Here is a 14,709-nt window from a genome sequence, read left to right as displayed (position 1 = left end):
TTGGGAGGTTATTCCTGTTTGTCGAGGATCTGACTGATCTGTTTGCAGTCCATCTGACAGAGATGGTAAATGCATTACTGAGCACTGGAGTCAGTTCAAACACATAGGTAATGAATTAGAAACATAGGATGATTTCTTATGATTGAACATAAAAAAGACTGTTCTCTCTACAGCCCAGGAAAATGAATTGTAGATTTTCTATTTCAGTATACTTCCATTTCAGATGTGTTTCTGATTCCCTGGCTGGACAACGTGAACTTCACCTCTCACCCCATCCTTCTCTTTCTGGCAGTGTAAAGAGTAGTACAGCAGGGCACATTAAAATAATATGAATTACATTAGCCTAACCAAGAATTTTGGTGTCAGGCCTAGCTTCTAAAGGAGCAGGCTTCTCAAACTCTGTAACTAAACTTAGACCTCTAGTGAGGCATTTGGTTGGGTGATCCCTCCATCTGGACATTCACTGTGCGTTTTGTATTACATTCTTGAATGGGTTTACAGAAAATGTGCATGTTTCTCACCAGCAAGAAATATCCATGTGAATAGGAAAAAAGAATCCCAAGAGGTATGTGAATGCAGCACTTTGCAAAGTGTGTCCTAGATATATTTAATCCCCAAAGGAGTCCTTCAGACATGATCCTAGAGCATGTACTATATTTCAAGAATGCAGGACTGTGTTACATTCTTGACAGGCAGACAGCCAAATGAAAGATGCTGAATGCTAATTCTTTTGTGGTGATTTCAGTTCGGCCAATTTTTTGGTCACCTGCTCAGTCCTGCCTCTTCCCCCTGCTATGTTTTCTTAGTCTACTAAAACGTCTACTAGTCTACTAACGGCTTTCTGCTGATTAATGGCCATGTCCCTCTGATTGCTTAATCTGCATACAGATATTCCTTAAGATACGTTACTCGTAAGCAGGGTTTTTTTTTTTTTCCCAGAAGGAAATTGTAACTCTTTACTAAACTCTTGGCTTGTTGTGAACACTAATATTCCACTGATTTGCTTTAAATGCTTCATTTTTCTAGTCAGTCTTGGTATGACAGAGAAAATTTGTAAAACTTGTCATTAATCCGTAAGGTAGCCTGTATTGATTTTTTCCAAATACCTGCTTTATTTCTTCATTACCATATATATATCACAAGTAGTATTGGTATATGGAGTTAACTACAAGTTCAGGGTTGGAAAAAAATAACCAGGGTACACTGCTCTTCTGTTTGAAAGGAATGTTTATTACCATTCCTTAGAACAAGGACACTGAAATCCTCAGAAATCCATAACTTTTTTACTTTGAGATCTTACAGTAACTAGTCTATTCTGGGAACCAACCCATACTGAGAAATAACCTTACTATTTTACAGGAATAGGTTGAGAAAAGACAATTTTTAGTTTCCTAATACCACAAGTCAGTGGGAATCTGTGTTGTGGGAGTTTGGGATGTTCCCTGAATAAGAGGCTTCTATTTCTAGAGTAAAACTCCTATATTTCTAAATTATATATGAACTGATCACTTACTACCAAAGCAGAATTTAAAATCAGACTTTTGTCTTTTCCTTCTTTAGCCTTTGCGTTCTTCAGGTGTATGACTTTGATTTGATTTAGATGCAGACAGATAGTCTGAGAATTCCAGATGCAGCAAAATGACTTGGTTGTCACCAGCCATTTTGTTGGGATTTGAGTGTCTTTGCCTAGTAGGCTCCTTTTAAATCTGACATTTGCCAGTGATATACAAGTTCGTTTAGTCTTTTTGTTGTTCCTCATTTTCTTTGTGATAGAGACAAATGCAGAACTAACTTGAATAGTTTTGTAATGCTGATTATACTCATCCAAGAAAACTCTTGCACTCTACAAAGTGTTTACCCTGAAGCATACTCCTGCTTGCGTGTTTATTTCCCTTCCTTCATCCCCTCACAAAAGGAATTGACCCAATCAAGCTGGACAGAATTCAACTTCCTGCTCAACATGCCGAAGAGAGAAATTCATATAATCATGTACTTGCAGAAGGGCTCATCAGGATAATGAATTATGCTGCACAACCAGGTATCACACTTCTAGTATTTGTCATCTTGACAAGCTGAAATTTTTGGAGATGCTTAAAATAAAATGCTAGCTAGCCTCTTGCCTTTGAGGAGAAGTGTCTGTTTAGCATGTTCGTTGTTGAGCAATAAATAGATATGGACTATGAAAGACAAGTGTCAGTTTTCCCCTCAATTGTTGAAGAATCAGGAACTCTGCATTTCTTCTGAATAACTGCTTTTATGCTCAGGTCTATACAGAGGTCTGTTGTCTTAATTCCTACTTTCTGCTTTGTTGAATAAGCAAAATATCTAGCAAGAAATGCCGAAAGATATCTAGTGATTTTGGCTGAATGTAGAGTGTCATCCTGAAAACACAGTTTGGGTGCCTTTGCTTCCAACACTAGTTTCAATGAAGTAGTAGTCTTTTTTTCTTCTTTTCTTTTCTTTTCTTTTTTTTTTTTTTTTTAATGCAGGAAATTGCTGGTACTCTTTGTTTATAGCTTTCCTTTATTTCTGAAGGTGATAGCAAATATTTCTATGATTACTTTTTTAACCGCAGACTCTATATTCAGCTCTGAAATGTTTTGCAGAAAACATTTTTCCTTGACTTTCAGGTTTTTGTGAAATGATGTTTTCAGGGCTCAATGAAATAGTCCATGGAGACAGGATTTTTTTTTCTGTTGTTCAAGCCATAGCTCTTTTGCTGTGTTGAGACTCTAAATCTTTTCTGATGACATCGATCCTTCTTCTTGAATGGTTCTATTTTAAAGTATCTTCCCAATTAGTCTTTAAGTTTTTTCTTTATGGCAATCAGCACTGTGTATCTGCATCACCACCCTTCTTTGTCAGGTAGGGTGCTCTTGACAGAGGAGGAATGTTTGTAACAATTGCAGGGAAGAGTAGAAACCTGTTTAAAAAAAAATAATAATAATGAGAAGAATAATACTTACACTGCTCCTATTTTGTGTATTGAAATTCTCTTTTCTTAGATGGAAAAATCCGTTTGGCAACATTAGAACTTGGTTGTCTGTTGCTTAAGCAACTTGTATTTTCTAAAAATAGCAGCATCATAAAAGATGTTCACCTTGCTTGCCTTGAAGTAAGTATTTCTTTCAAATTACCAATTCTAGCATTACTTGTCTTAGTCTTGTTGTATACTTGAATTAATTTGTTTGACGTTTGATTACAAAAAGCATAACATTGACGTTTGAGCCTTTACAACACTTTTCAATAGGTGGTTCTGTGCAGTGAAATTAAAGAATTGTTACCCAATATTCAATTTTCTGTTACTTCACTATTTAAACTTTTAACTTCTGAAGTGTAATTGTTTTATTTTCTCTGTAAAATTCCTGTTAGCCATCTCAACAATCTAATGAAGAGCGGTTTCAAAACCAATCTCAGATAAGCTGTATTTCTGTAAGTGCAAGAACTGTGTTCTACTGAGGTCGAGGCTGAAGACTGAGTATGGGGGCATACTTTACTCTGAAAGTGCTGGTTTGGCATGGCGTTTTGTTGGTTTGGGGGGGGGGGGTGTTCTTTTCTGAAGGGACTTTGAGTAAATGGAGTACTTATTACCTGGAACGCAATTAAGTTGTTATATTCCCTTTTCTAGGGAGCAAGGGAAGAAAGTGTTCATCTGCTGCGACGTTTTTACAAGGTATGTACATGGGAAGAAAGTCATTTAGGTAGTGTGGAATTACAGGCAAGTCTGTAAGCTGGTCTCTGCTTAGTGCCCCTGGTGGCTTTATTGGGGGGGAGGATTCATATTTGTGATAGGGAAGAAAGTGTTCAATTGGATGATTATTCTCGTTTCCTGCCTATCCCTTAACCTGCTGATGTGCTTCACAAAAGGACTGTTCGAAATTTCGTGGGCTTTGTGTTAGGGGTCAAATGAGCAGTGGTGCGCCTTTGTTGCCACTGCTATGTTTCATGGAACAGAACCAAACAAACCTCAGAAGAACATTTCTGGGATTTCTATCATTGAGACTAACATGGAGGGTGTTCCTGTCTTGATACTGCTTTTTAGTTGCATCTTATCTCAAATATTTTTACTTAATCTTTTTTTTTCTTTTATACTTATGAGACCTCTGCAGCTTTTTGCTTCTTTCATATTGTAAACAATTTGAGACAAGTAAAATGTTTAGCCCTAGGCATTAACTCCTATATAAGGAGTAGTAAATCCATGACAGTTCTCAAATGTCTAATATGTTATCATATTTTTGTTAGAATGCTCCTGAAGAGTACTTGCTGAAAGATGTGGTACAGGGTTTATTTTTAATTTGTAGCTTATAGGAAATAAGTAATTAAAAACCAAGAAAGCAGATGGTTCCATAACCATAAGGATTCATATGTCTATATCCTCTTTTTTTGAAAGGGAGAAGAAATTTTTCTGGATATGTTTGAAGATGAATACCGGAGTATGACAGTAAGTGACAAATAAATAAATAAGCCCACACTCAAACCCAGATACAAGACAGGAGTAAGAATATGTAAGAAGACACACTGGTGTCTTTATTTCTAGAACAGAAGAAGAAAATGTTTTGTTTTCTGCATAAATCATCTATCTGAAATTTCACAGCTCTTTATTTAATAAAAAGCCATTACTAGATGTGTTGCTAGCAGTGCCGTATCATGTGTGAAGCAGTGATGTGGAAGTTTAAAATATTACAAAGCTTAATCTCATACAGTTAATATTTAACCTGTAAATACTTTTAAAAAATTATTTGTTTCAATTATTAGGTTAGTATTCAGGTAAAAATACTGTGTATTGTCAGTTACAGGCATTTTTTTTTTTTTTTTCACAGTAGTCGAGGGATTCAGTTAGCAGCCACTTTTTATCTTTTTGGAAAAAAAAAAAGATTACAGTTGGTATGTTGCAATAACACTTTTAATACTTAAAAGCACCTTACATGTATTTTATCAGCCTAAATAATAGAGATACTTAATTAAACATTCACTAAACATTTAATCTTTTTAGTAGTTGGCTATTGCATTCTCTCAGGCTTTAAAAATGACACTAAAATTAACACTGTTTTCATGTTACGAGTTCAGTATATATGTCCGGCAGGTACCTACTACTGAGATTGCATGTTTTTTTTACTCACCAGTAGAGAGCTGAGCCCTAGAAGTTGAGCTTTATATTCTCCTTTAAGCATATTTATTTGCTCAGTTGGCAAATGACTCGTTACCTAATTTAAGTGCTGAGTATTGCTGATGTCTTTTTATCAGATGAGGTGTGCAAATAACATGGTAGAGAGCTTTTCTGAAGGCAGGTATGTTTTCCTTTCTCCATTCTTCAGATGGAGCAAAAGTTATGTCCTAACAATCATAGATAAAACTGAGTTCAGAGAAGCAAATCATTTGTATACAGTAGTGCTTTGTCTCTGTTTTTTGCTTTCAGTGATTAGTTTCATTTTTTTAACATTCTTCATTTTTATGAAGTACAATGCTGTTTAAACCAGTGTTCATCCATGTGAATTGTGCCTGCAAGTAGTTATACTTACTCACTTACTTACTTGTTGGAACTTCTAGTTTTGTGTTCTCATTTGTCTTGTCTTCTGTTTAGATTTCTGTTTTATATTTTCTGCACATTAACTGGAGTTGTTAATCCAGTGTTTTAGACACTGAAGATGGACTGCCCTGAGACCAGATCCTTTAAATTGACTAATAGACTATTTTTGAGTTGGTATATGTGAAAGGCAGCAGCTTAACACTGTACTGTGAAAATTCTGGTACCTGTTTGAGTTTGCTTATTGTGTCTGGATGTTGCAAAGTCGACAGGAACGCTTCTAGGTTCTGTCGACTATCTGAGAATGCCCACGTGTCTGCATTGGCCTTCTACGCAGAGTGTTGTACAATCGAAGGAAAGGATTTTAAATATGTTTCAGACATTTTGGCTCATTTTCTGGCGAAAAGAAGCTTGCGTGTTCAGTGGGTATATGCGATAGCCTTGGGCAGTTTCAGCCAAGTTCTATAGGAGGATAGATATTTCAAACATAGTTGATTCATGAAAATAAGGAACCATTTAAGGGAGGGACTCTGTTAGTGGTAAGACTGAAGGAAAATACGTAGTGTGCAAATTTTTTGCATTATTAGGGACTAGATTCTTTTTGGGTGGGGAGGGAGGGGGAAAGAAACAAGAAATTCTTATAGTTGCTTCAAGCACAAGACAAATTTGAGTCAAAACTTGTAATCAACCGTGATAGAGGCTTTGGATTTTAGTAGTCATAAAACAGCTTTTCTACTCTATAATCTTTCAGTTTTTGTTGTGTTTTGTCAGTATGGAAACTGCAATAATGTGTTAGGGACCAATGAGCAAATATAAAATAGAGATTGCATGTAAAGAGCTTAAAATAATGTGTATGGTATCAAAAATTCTCAGAATGCTCCGACAACTCCTTCCTCTCAAAATATGCAACCATGTTGTACATTTGAAAGTAAAGGTGCAAGCTTCAATTGTGCTGTATAGTAATTGATGTAAAAATATTTTCATAGATGAAACCCATGAATGTAGAGTACTTGATGATGGATGCCTCCATTCTGTTGCCTCCAACGGGGACACCACTGACTGGTATTGATTTTGTGAAAAGATTGCCCTGCGGAGATGTGGAAAGGACACGAAGAGTGAGTAAGGCTATTTTTTTCACAGTGGAATAATACCGCTGCTGATGAGCAGTTCTGGAAATACAAACATTTTCCCTTAAAAGCTGCTTGATTAAAAGCTTCATGCATAGAATCTTAAAAACTAAATGCAGACGGACCTGTTCAGACCATCTAATTTTTTACCTGTCCCAGCAGAGAAATGTTTTCTCTCTAATTTCTTATATCTGGTCACTTTAATACATGCTGAGGTTTTCATTGCTAGGCAGTGGAGACATCTACATAAAAAGGCATTTTTGATATGAGATTCATAAACATATTGACAATTTTCTTTCATGATCTGATATTTCAGTCCATCTTTCATTATATTCCCCACAGTAAAGCAAAAATCTCCAACTGGAGGCTGGTTGGGTTTCTCCATACTGGTTGTATTTGTTGACATAGCAAAACTAAAATTCTGCACTAGAGTGTTCATCTTGGCAGAGTAATTCATGGTATAGATTTTTGGAGTGAGGTTGAAGGCAAAATATATTTTAATAACTATAACAATTTGTAGAGGTGATACTGATATTACAAATAACCGCATCATTATCAGCAATCTTGGGATAGTCACTTAGTCCTTATCTGGCAGTGTCCTCTAAGCCCTTTAGTGCTAGTAAGTCTTAGTAACGTTGTGCAGTAATATATCTCTAATTCAGTTGCATGATACTTGGCTTAGAGTTGTTTCTATCCAGTCAGGGTGTCGACAAGGCAAGTTCCTGTGCGACTGAAAAGGTGGTGTACATGTAACCTTTTATGTTGTTAAAAAGGGAGAATAAATGTATGGTTAAAAAAAGAGGGAAAAGTATTGAATTTGAAGGGGGGTGGAGAAGGACAGCATGATGATCTTCATAGTATTGAAAGACAGTTTTGAATGCAAGGATTTAGGGAGTAAATATGTGGCTTGGTTTGTTGAAGCCAGTGGGTGGAAAGGCTACACTGCTGAGGAAGATGACAAAGCAGCAGGACAGAGTCAACTTGTAATAGTGATCTGCATATCTGTAGGATTCCAGTTGAAGGAAAATATTTTAAAAGCTAGTAAAGGAAAGCTTTGGTGCTGTTCACAGAAAAGTACTTTATATGGCTTCAGTAAAACTGAAGATGCTTTGATGCTAACCAGAGCATAGTGAATTGCTTGAAGCACGCAGATATTTTTCTTTCTGAAAACTATAATCTAGGAAGCTCTTGTTTAGTATGAAGAATAATTCAAGACATGAATATTCCTTATGAATATTAAATTTCATCATAGTGGATAATTGCGTTTACCTATTTGAAAAGCAGTGTTCTTTGGGTAGCTTTGAATTTATGCATGTATCTATGTAAGCATATTCAAGTACTCTTGAAGAAAAAAATATTTCCACGGATCTTCTGCATACTTTTGCTTTCAATACTAATTATAAGCCACACAACTTTTGTTATCACAGCAACTGAAGTTTGATAAAGTACTGTGAATTAATTTGAACAGTGTAATTCTTAGAAAGCAAAATATGCTTCCTAGAATTCTCTGAGGCATTTAACAGAACACTACTTAGAAGTGTTTGTTAATGGAAGCTGCTTCGTGGTTTTTTCTTGCGCTCAATAGGAAATGACTTAACTCCCATCTGTGGAAGATCAAAAGTAAATATAAATACTCCTGTAAATAGGAATTGTGCCTCCTGGGGTATGGGGAGGAGTCTCTTTCATCAGCACAAACTCCCTGAATGCTATCTTGCATTAGAAACTGTCATCAGTGCTCCTTCCCCTGATCACATTGCCTTCGAATTTTTAGAGTTTATTAGCATTCTTACTCCATAGCTACTTTCTTCCAGTTAGACTTTCCTTTACTTCTCTTAAGCTGATGAATTGCCGTGACACTATGCCTAACTTCAGGTGCTTCCATGGTGACACTGCTGCTGCTTAATCTCCAGGAGGTGTGTTTTGCTGACAGTTCTGGATGTATAGTGATTCATAACATGTTTCCAAAAAAGTTATTAACAAATTCTGTTTCACCAATAAGCGGAAAAATCCCGTACTTTATTTATGTCAGTAGTTCTTACTTGTCAGAGATCGGACCTCTTTTGGCTCTCATTTTAGTCTAGAAAGTTCCACTAAGTGACATCTCATTTGCTTGTAAGGACTTTAGGAAGAACTTTCAGAAGTCAGATACCTCTCAAGAGTTTTCAACAGCTCATCTCAAAGTCCAGCCAGCCAGCCTCTTTGATTTAAGATATTAGATGTTAACAAATGTTAATTTGTAAGGCTACTTTCTCAAACAGTCTGCTGGTGCCTGATCAAGTCTTCTGCCTGCTTTAGAGTTGTTGATAGTCCAACTGCTGTCTGCAGCTTTTGCTTCTGGTTTCTATAGTCCTAAAAACGGTACTACTTGCCAGTCACCTAAATGAGCTTGCTTTATTCTGTGTGCTGCTTTGGGAAGTAATGGATGTAATGGGTCTTGAACACTGTATTTTGGAATACCTAACAAAGATTTTTTTCAGAGAAGGATTTGAACTGCCCCTGAGGATGCCATTTGTCAGGAGTGAGAAGATATTAGGATGTCTGCCTGCACATTGGTATTTCTTTGCACATAGTATGTGTATGTACGTAGCGGAATCAACACAAAGTGTATCTCCTCATAAGGCACAGTTATTTAGGGAAGATAGCCATTCCTGTTTGTTCACACTTAACCAAAGTTTGTGATAGTATATTCTTAGAAAACAGAGGTCAGTTGAAAACAGCTCTGCTGTTACATTGCGGTCTAAAAGTGTTACAGAAAGTCACAAATCACATGCTTTTGGGTTTATATTGGTATGACTAGCAGACTGAGGGCTGTCAGTGTTTGTAACATGATGAAGCATGATGGAGTCCCTCTTCATATACATTGAGTTTGCAAAGGCAGAAATGCTAATTTTCTTTCCTGCTCCTGTAGATTATTCTGCAGTGAATATCATTATATGTTTTGAGATGGATGGCATTGGTTTCATAGGGAGTGCATGCAAGGAAAATTAATACTTTTGCAAGACAAAAGTTGCAGAAGAAGCACTCTCTCATAATTGTCCTTTGCTTCCTTACCTTACAGTCTTCTGGAATTTCCATTACAGGGCTAAAAGGCTAGTGGTAGCAGAATACTTTTTATACGGCTTGGCAACCTTTCAGAGCTGCAGGGTTCGTGATTCTTGCCTGTGTTACACTTGTGTTAAAATTAATCAATTAGCTAGTTAATATTTCTGATTATTGTGAATCCCTTGCAAAATAGTCTTGTGCTGTGAGGTGGAGAGTGAGGGAGGGAAGAAAGAAAAACTGTATCAGTTCTGCTGCAATCCATGAATTCTCCTATGACAGAGGACCAGGTGAAAAGTAACATAACAATTGGAGTAAATGAGATAATCTTCTCTGTAGCGCATTCGTTTTTTGCATCTAGGTTTGGAAAAACTGCTACGAGACTTCTTGCGCAAGTTGTGGACTCTTACTTGACTGTGCTGAAGATAGCGTATGGTATACTGTAACCATGATAGCTGCCTTTCTGTCTCCTGCCTCGTTAGATGTCTGAGGGGCAGCTGACTGCAGTGTGGTGACAGAATGCTTTCTTTTTCCTATGCAGAACAGCATGCTTCCACATTGCACTGGGTAATTTTTAGGGACCAACAAACTGGCAGTTAGAGTAGAAAAGTACTGTTCTGTATGCTGCTACCTCAGATGGAGATGTAGCTCTGCCTTCTTGATACTGTTTTCACTATGGTTAGTGCCAGCTGAGGTCCTGGATAGGATTTTTGGGTTCAGCTGTTCAGCAGAAAACTGAAAGGATGTGAGTGTATATTCAGCTCTGCCTTGACATCTAGACAATATAGAAAAATTCTAATGTCATAAAACCTTTTGAGTAGATAATGACTTAAGGTTTAATTCTGTATTGATAATTCTTTATCCTTAAAGAAAATTAAATTTTTGGTAACTGTTGCATCTTTCCTGGGCCTAGACTGGCTCAGTAACTTTGTCACCAGTGATTCTTTTAAGTAGAGAATAGGATAAAAAAGAAATTGCTAATTCTTAAATAGGGCTGCAGTTACAGCATTTTCCTATGCAAGTTTCAGGGCAGTGTGAGAAATATGGATACAAAGCAACTGTTTTCAACAGCTCTTTATAATACACATCAAACTTGCCTAGTTACCTATGGGTTACTAGGAACCTTCTTGAGCCTGTCTATAGTCAACCAATTGTCATGATCAGAGCACCATCTTTTGTGCACTTTATTTTTGCTGCACAGAGTTTAGTCAGTGAGTGGCAATGGGATTTATTCCTAAGGAGGCAAAGGCTTTATATGTGACTCTTCATGAATGGAATAAAATATGGTGGCCTCCGAGAGGCTCGTAACTTTCCTATAAGGAAATATTTCTGGTGATAAAAGCAAGATAAGTACTGCGATGGTTTGCCTGTATCTTCTACTAATTTCTTTTTGTCATGTAGTTAGTGTCAGAAGAATCATAATTTCCTCATGTTTGACAATTCCTAAAAAAAATACATTTTTGTTCTTCATCTTATGCATTTTGAGTACACTTTTAAAAACTCTTCATCAGGCTATTTCTGCTAACAATGCACAATATGCTCATTGGCCATAAAGATTTTTAATTGCTTAGCCTAGTAAGGACGTGTCTGACTTTTCTCCAGAGTGCTCAGTGAGGCTTTCTAATCATAATACTTTCTTCTTCTAAACTTAAATCCTTTAAAAATTGTTCAGTTTTTCACTGCAGCTCTGGTAGGTCTGTGTTTTTAATCTGTTGATTAGGTGGTATGTGGGTCTTGATTTTTCACGGAAGATGAAGTATGACCTGCTAGTGGGCTTCTTGTGTTTTATGTGCCTGGAGAAATCTCTCATTTATTTCATTGAAGTATGTTCATATTAAATTATTATTATGCTTTTATTCCCCTCCGCTGTCTAGGAGGGAAAGGGGTTTGAGGGAAAAGTGAGTAAAGCAGGCTGAGTAATGGCTGCTCCCTGAATTAAAATACTTTTGGGCTTAACTGTTGGGTTAACAAAAATACAAGGATGTTGCTATTCCTGGTTGAATTTGGAGGCTTTTAAACTCGGCATAGTGGGTTTTTTCTTAAAATATCCAGTAATAAAGCTGCTTTATAATCTATTTAATTAAGTAAATTCAGTGTATTTGAATGTGATCTCCATGAACATGAGATCTCCCATTATAAACTGCCTCTACTCTTACTCATGAAGTAGTGTTAGTGTCATATTTTTGCTAGATGTCCTTGACAGTCTTTACTCAGACCTTCTTAGTCTGTTCATTCTGGAGTACAATTTCTTCTTCTCCCTCTCGTCATCTACTCTGAATAATCATATTCCCCTATTAAGATTTCAGCAGCGTACCAAATTCACCCACTCGTCAAATCACAGAAGAGTCGATTACACAACTTCCTTCTTGTCATCTGTTTTTTTCCAAAAGTTTCTGAAAGCGTTACCAATACGGCTGGCTAACCACTTACATCTCTAGTTTCCCAGTAACCATAGTTGTTCTGCCTTTAGAAATAGGGAGGAAGGAAGGGTTTTCCTTGAAAGTGATTTAGATTGTTTTTCCCCCAAACTTTCCTGCAAGCTGGGAGTTCCCTGGGCACTGCAGCTGTTCCACAGATTTGATGCTTTTACTGTAAGACAGCAATCAATTTACAGTATACCAAAGAATTCCTATGTAGGAAGCTGTTTAAAAAATGTATATACTATAGTATTAGCAAATGAAAAATCACTTTCTATACTGAAAAAACAGAATTCTTGTAGTTGAGGAGGATTATAAATGGTGCCTTTCAAAATAGACTGATAAAGTGACAAGGAACAACCATAATTTCATCTGTTTTTTATATACTGTATGTTACTAATTTCTAAATCAAAACGAGAATATCAGTTTCACAGAGCAGCTGTTGAAAGCTCCTGGGAACTGGTGCAGCTTCCGGAATCCTTTGCCCTGATGTAAACCTCCGCAGAGTACACATGAAATTCTCTGAGAATGCTGTCTTGCATCAAATTAGTGTTAGATGATCCAGCAGATTAAAGCTCAAAAAATCCCAACGTTTTCTCTCAAACTTTTATACATCATAGCTTTTTTTGACTGGCTCTAGTCACTTCACTGTTTCAAGTCCAAAGCATGAGGGCCTTTGAAGGTTGGTTGTTTAGTTATATGTAAAGAGTAGAGGTCTGGTAGATACAATCAGACTTGTAATGAAAAAAATTTGGTAGGTTTTTGCTTACACAGCTCTCGTAATCATTTGCTTGTCAGTCAGAAGGTGTATAATTGTGCCAGTGGAATAAACTCTTTGCTGGTTCCACTTAGTTGAAAGAAATGGCCTGTGTGTCAACTTTTTCCTGTATTCTTTTTAACTTTAGAATTTACATTGCTTTCACATTTTAAAAAGTAGACTTACTGCATGTCAGCAAATTCAAGGGTTGTAAAAGTGAGTATATGTTTGCAAGATTCTGTTAAAACACTTAGCACTGAGTGCAGCAATATTTTAATATTCAGTTTTCTTAATTTCTCAAGGCGATCAGAGTTTTCTTTATGCTCCGTTCACTGTCACTGCACCTGCGAGATGAACCAGAAACTCAGTTACCACTGACAAGGGAGGAAGATCTAATAAAGACAGATGATGTTCTTGACTTGAGTAAGTAGTCCTCCCAACTTCTCAAATGATATACGAGATGGAAAATTACAAGCCTTCTCTAAAAAAAAAAACAATTGATTTAACTATTTGGTGTTTTTTTTATCATGTTTGTGTGATTGACTGCCAAGACAATTGTATTAAGTTTATCTTCTACTGGATTTGGAAATGCTTTTTGTAAATGATTGGAATGGGAGTGGTCGTGACTGCTCAAGTATCACAATGTTTAAATATTAGCAGGTAAAGGATTCTGAATCCTTCATTTGGTTTCCTTATAAAAATGTCATTTTTCTAAATTCTAGATCGTAGGAGGATTTATCTTTCTTTTTTCTTTTTTCTTCTATCCTGATTTCATCTTTCACCTATTCAGATACATTGATATTCTTAAATCAGGCAGGAACTTTAAGGAACTGGAGTTACTTGACCAGCTACACTGTGGTGTTTGCTGGTGTCTCCCTCCCCCTCCCCCCCGACACACACAATTTTTTTTTCTACACCTAAGTTCTGTCACTTTAAAGCTCACATACGCAAACTTTTACCCCTTAGTTGAACAGCATACTGAACTATTCTCAAGGGGAATCAGCCAGTGATATCCAGGATGACCCTGTGATGTTAAATAATACTTAACTATTAAGCAAAAGTGTGATCTTTCTGCGGTATCATAGGATATTGTTTAGACTGCAAGCTCCATACTGAAGTAGTAGAAAAGCTGGAAGGAATATTATCATGAGCTATACTATTTGGCTGCAAATTGAAGATGCCTGTGTTCACTAAACAACAAAATATAACAGTTTTAGATGACCATACATGTTACTTAATGGTACTGGGTTTTTGGCTAAGTCAGGTTGCCTCCTGATAAAGTAACTCTGGCCTTAATCATAAAACTGTAGTTCAGTTGTCTCTAGAACTGGCACTGTTTGATAAATAGTAACTTGTAATGTTTTAAGTTAATCTTACTGTAGTGCAAGGCACTTACCTTTTAAAGGTTTTAAATGTGTTGAAGAAAAGTGCTTTGACATACTGGTGTTAGTTGATTAGTGTTAAGTGCTTGTCTAATTTGTTCAGGCAGTTACCTTGTTAAGAACTTGTGGGTAGCATTCTTAGCTTTAGAGAGCATGTGATTACTAAAATAGTGTACGTATTTGTCAGAGTTTTAATTTTCAGATGTTTCTTTCAAGAAAAAAAAAGGAAAAAGATTCAATCTGATACTTGAGCCTTTAAATATTGAGACTATTTTTAAATGCTTGTTGATCCTACTCAGACTAGAAAAACAGTTGTCTTAGATGTGATGGGATTATGTCGAGGATCTCATAGACCTTTTCTGTGCATCTCAAGTCCATCAAGAATATTATTTACCTGAGTGAAGTGCCAACTTTGAAATCAAATGAGATAAGCAAATATTCTGTGAAACCAGAGCTGCTGTGC

The 14,709-nt window shown here is 36.5% G+C and overlaps 1 protein-coding gene across 4 annotated transcripts in view; it reads left to right on the top strand.

Annotated features, from left to right (window-relative positions):
- The window catches only part of CLEC16A (C-type lectin domain containing 16A), a 95,767-nt gene that overhangs the window by 33,689 nt on the left and 47,369 nt on the right, over positions 1-14,709 (top strand). For all 4 annotated transcript variants that reach the window (XM_026096351.2, XM_026096353.2, XM_064520395.1 and 1 more), the window contains exons 13-18: positions 1,916-2,038; positions 3,006-3,115; positions 3,629-3,673; positions 4,391-4,441; positions 6,511-6,639; positions 13,167-13,287. In XM_026096351.2, coding sequence (XP_025952136.1) covers positions 1,916-2,038; positions 3,006-3,115; positions 3,629-3,673; positions 4,391-4,441; positions 6,511-6,639; positions 13,167-13,287 — 579 coding nt within the window. The remainder of the gene's footprint in view (positions 1-1,915; positions 2,039-3,005; positions 3,116-3,628; positions 3,674-4,390; positions 4,442-6,510; positions 6,640-13,166; positions 13,288-14,709) is intronic.

Source organism: Dromaius novaehollandiae, chromosome 14 (genome assembly GCF_036370855.1).
Source record: "Dromaius novaehollandiae isolate bDroNov1 chromosome 14, bDroNov1.hap1, whole genome shotgun sequence".
In the NCBI taxonomy this organism is placed as follows: Eukaryota; Metazoa; Chordata; class Aves; order Casuariiformes; family Dromaiidae; genus Dromaius; species Dromaius novaehollandiae.
This window is presented reverse-complemented; position numbering and strand designations above follow the sequence as displayed.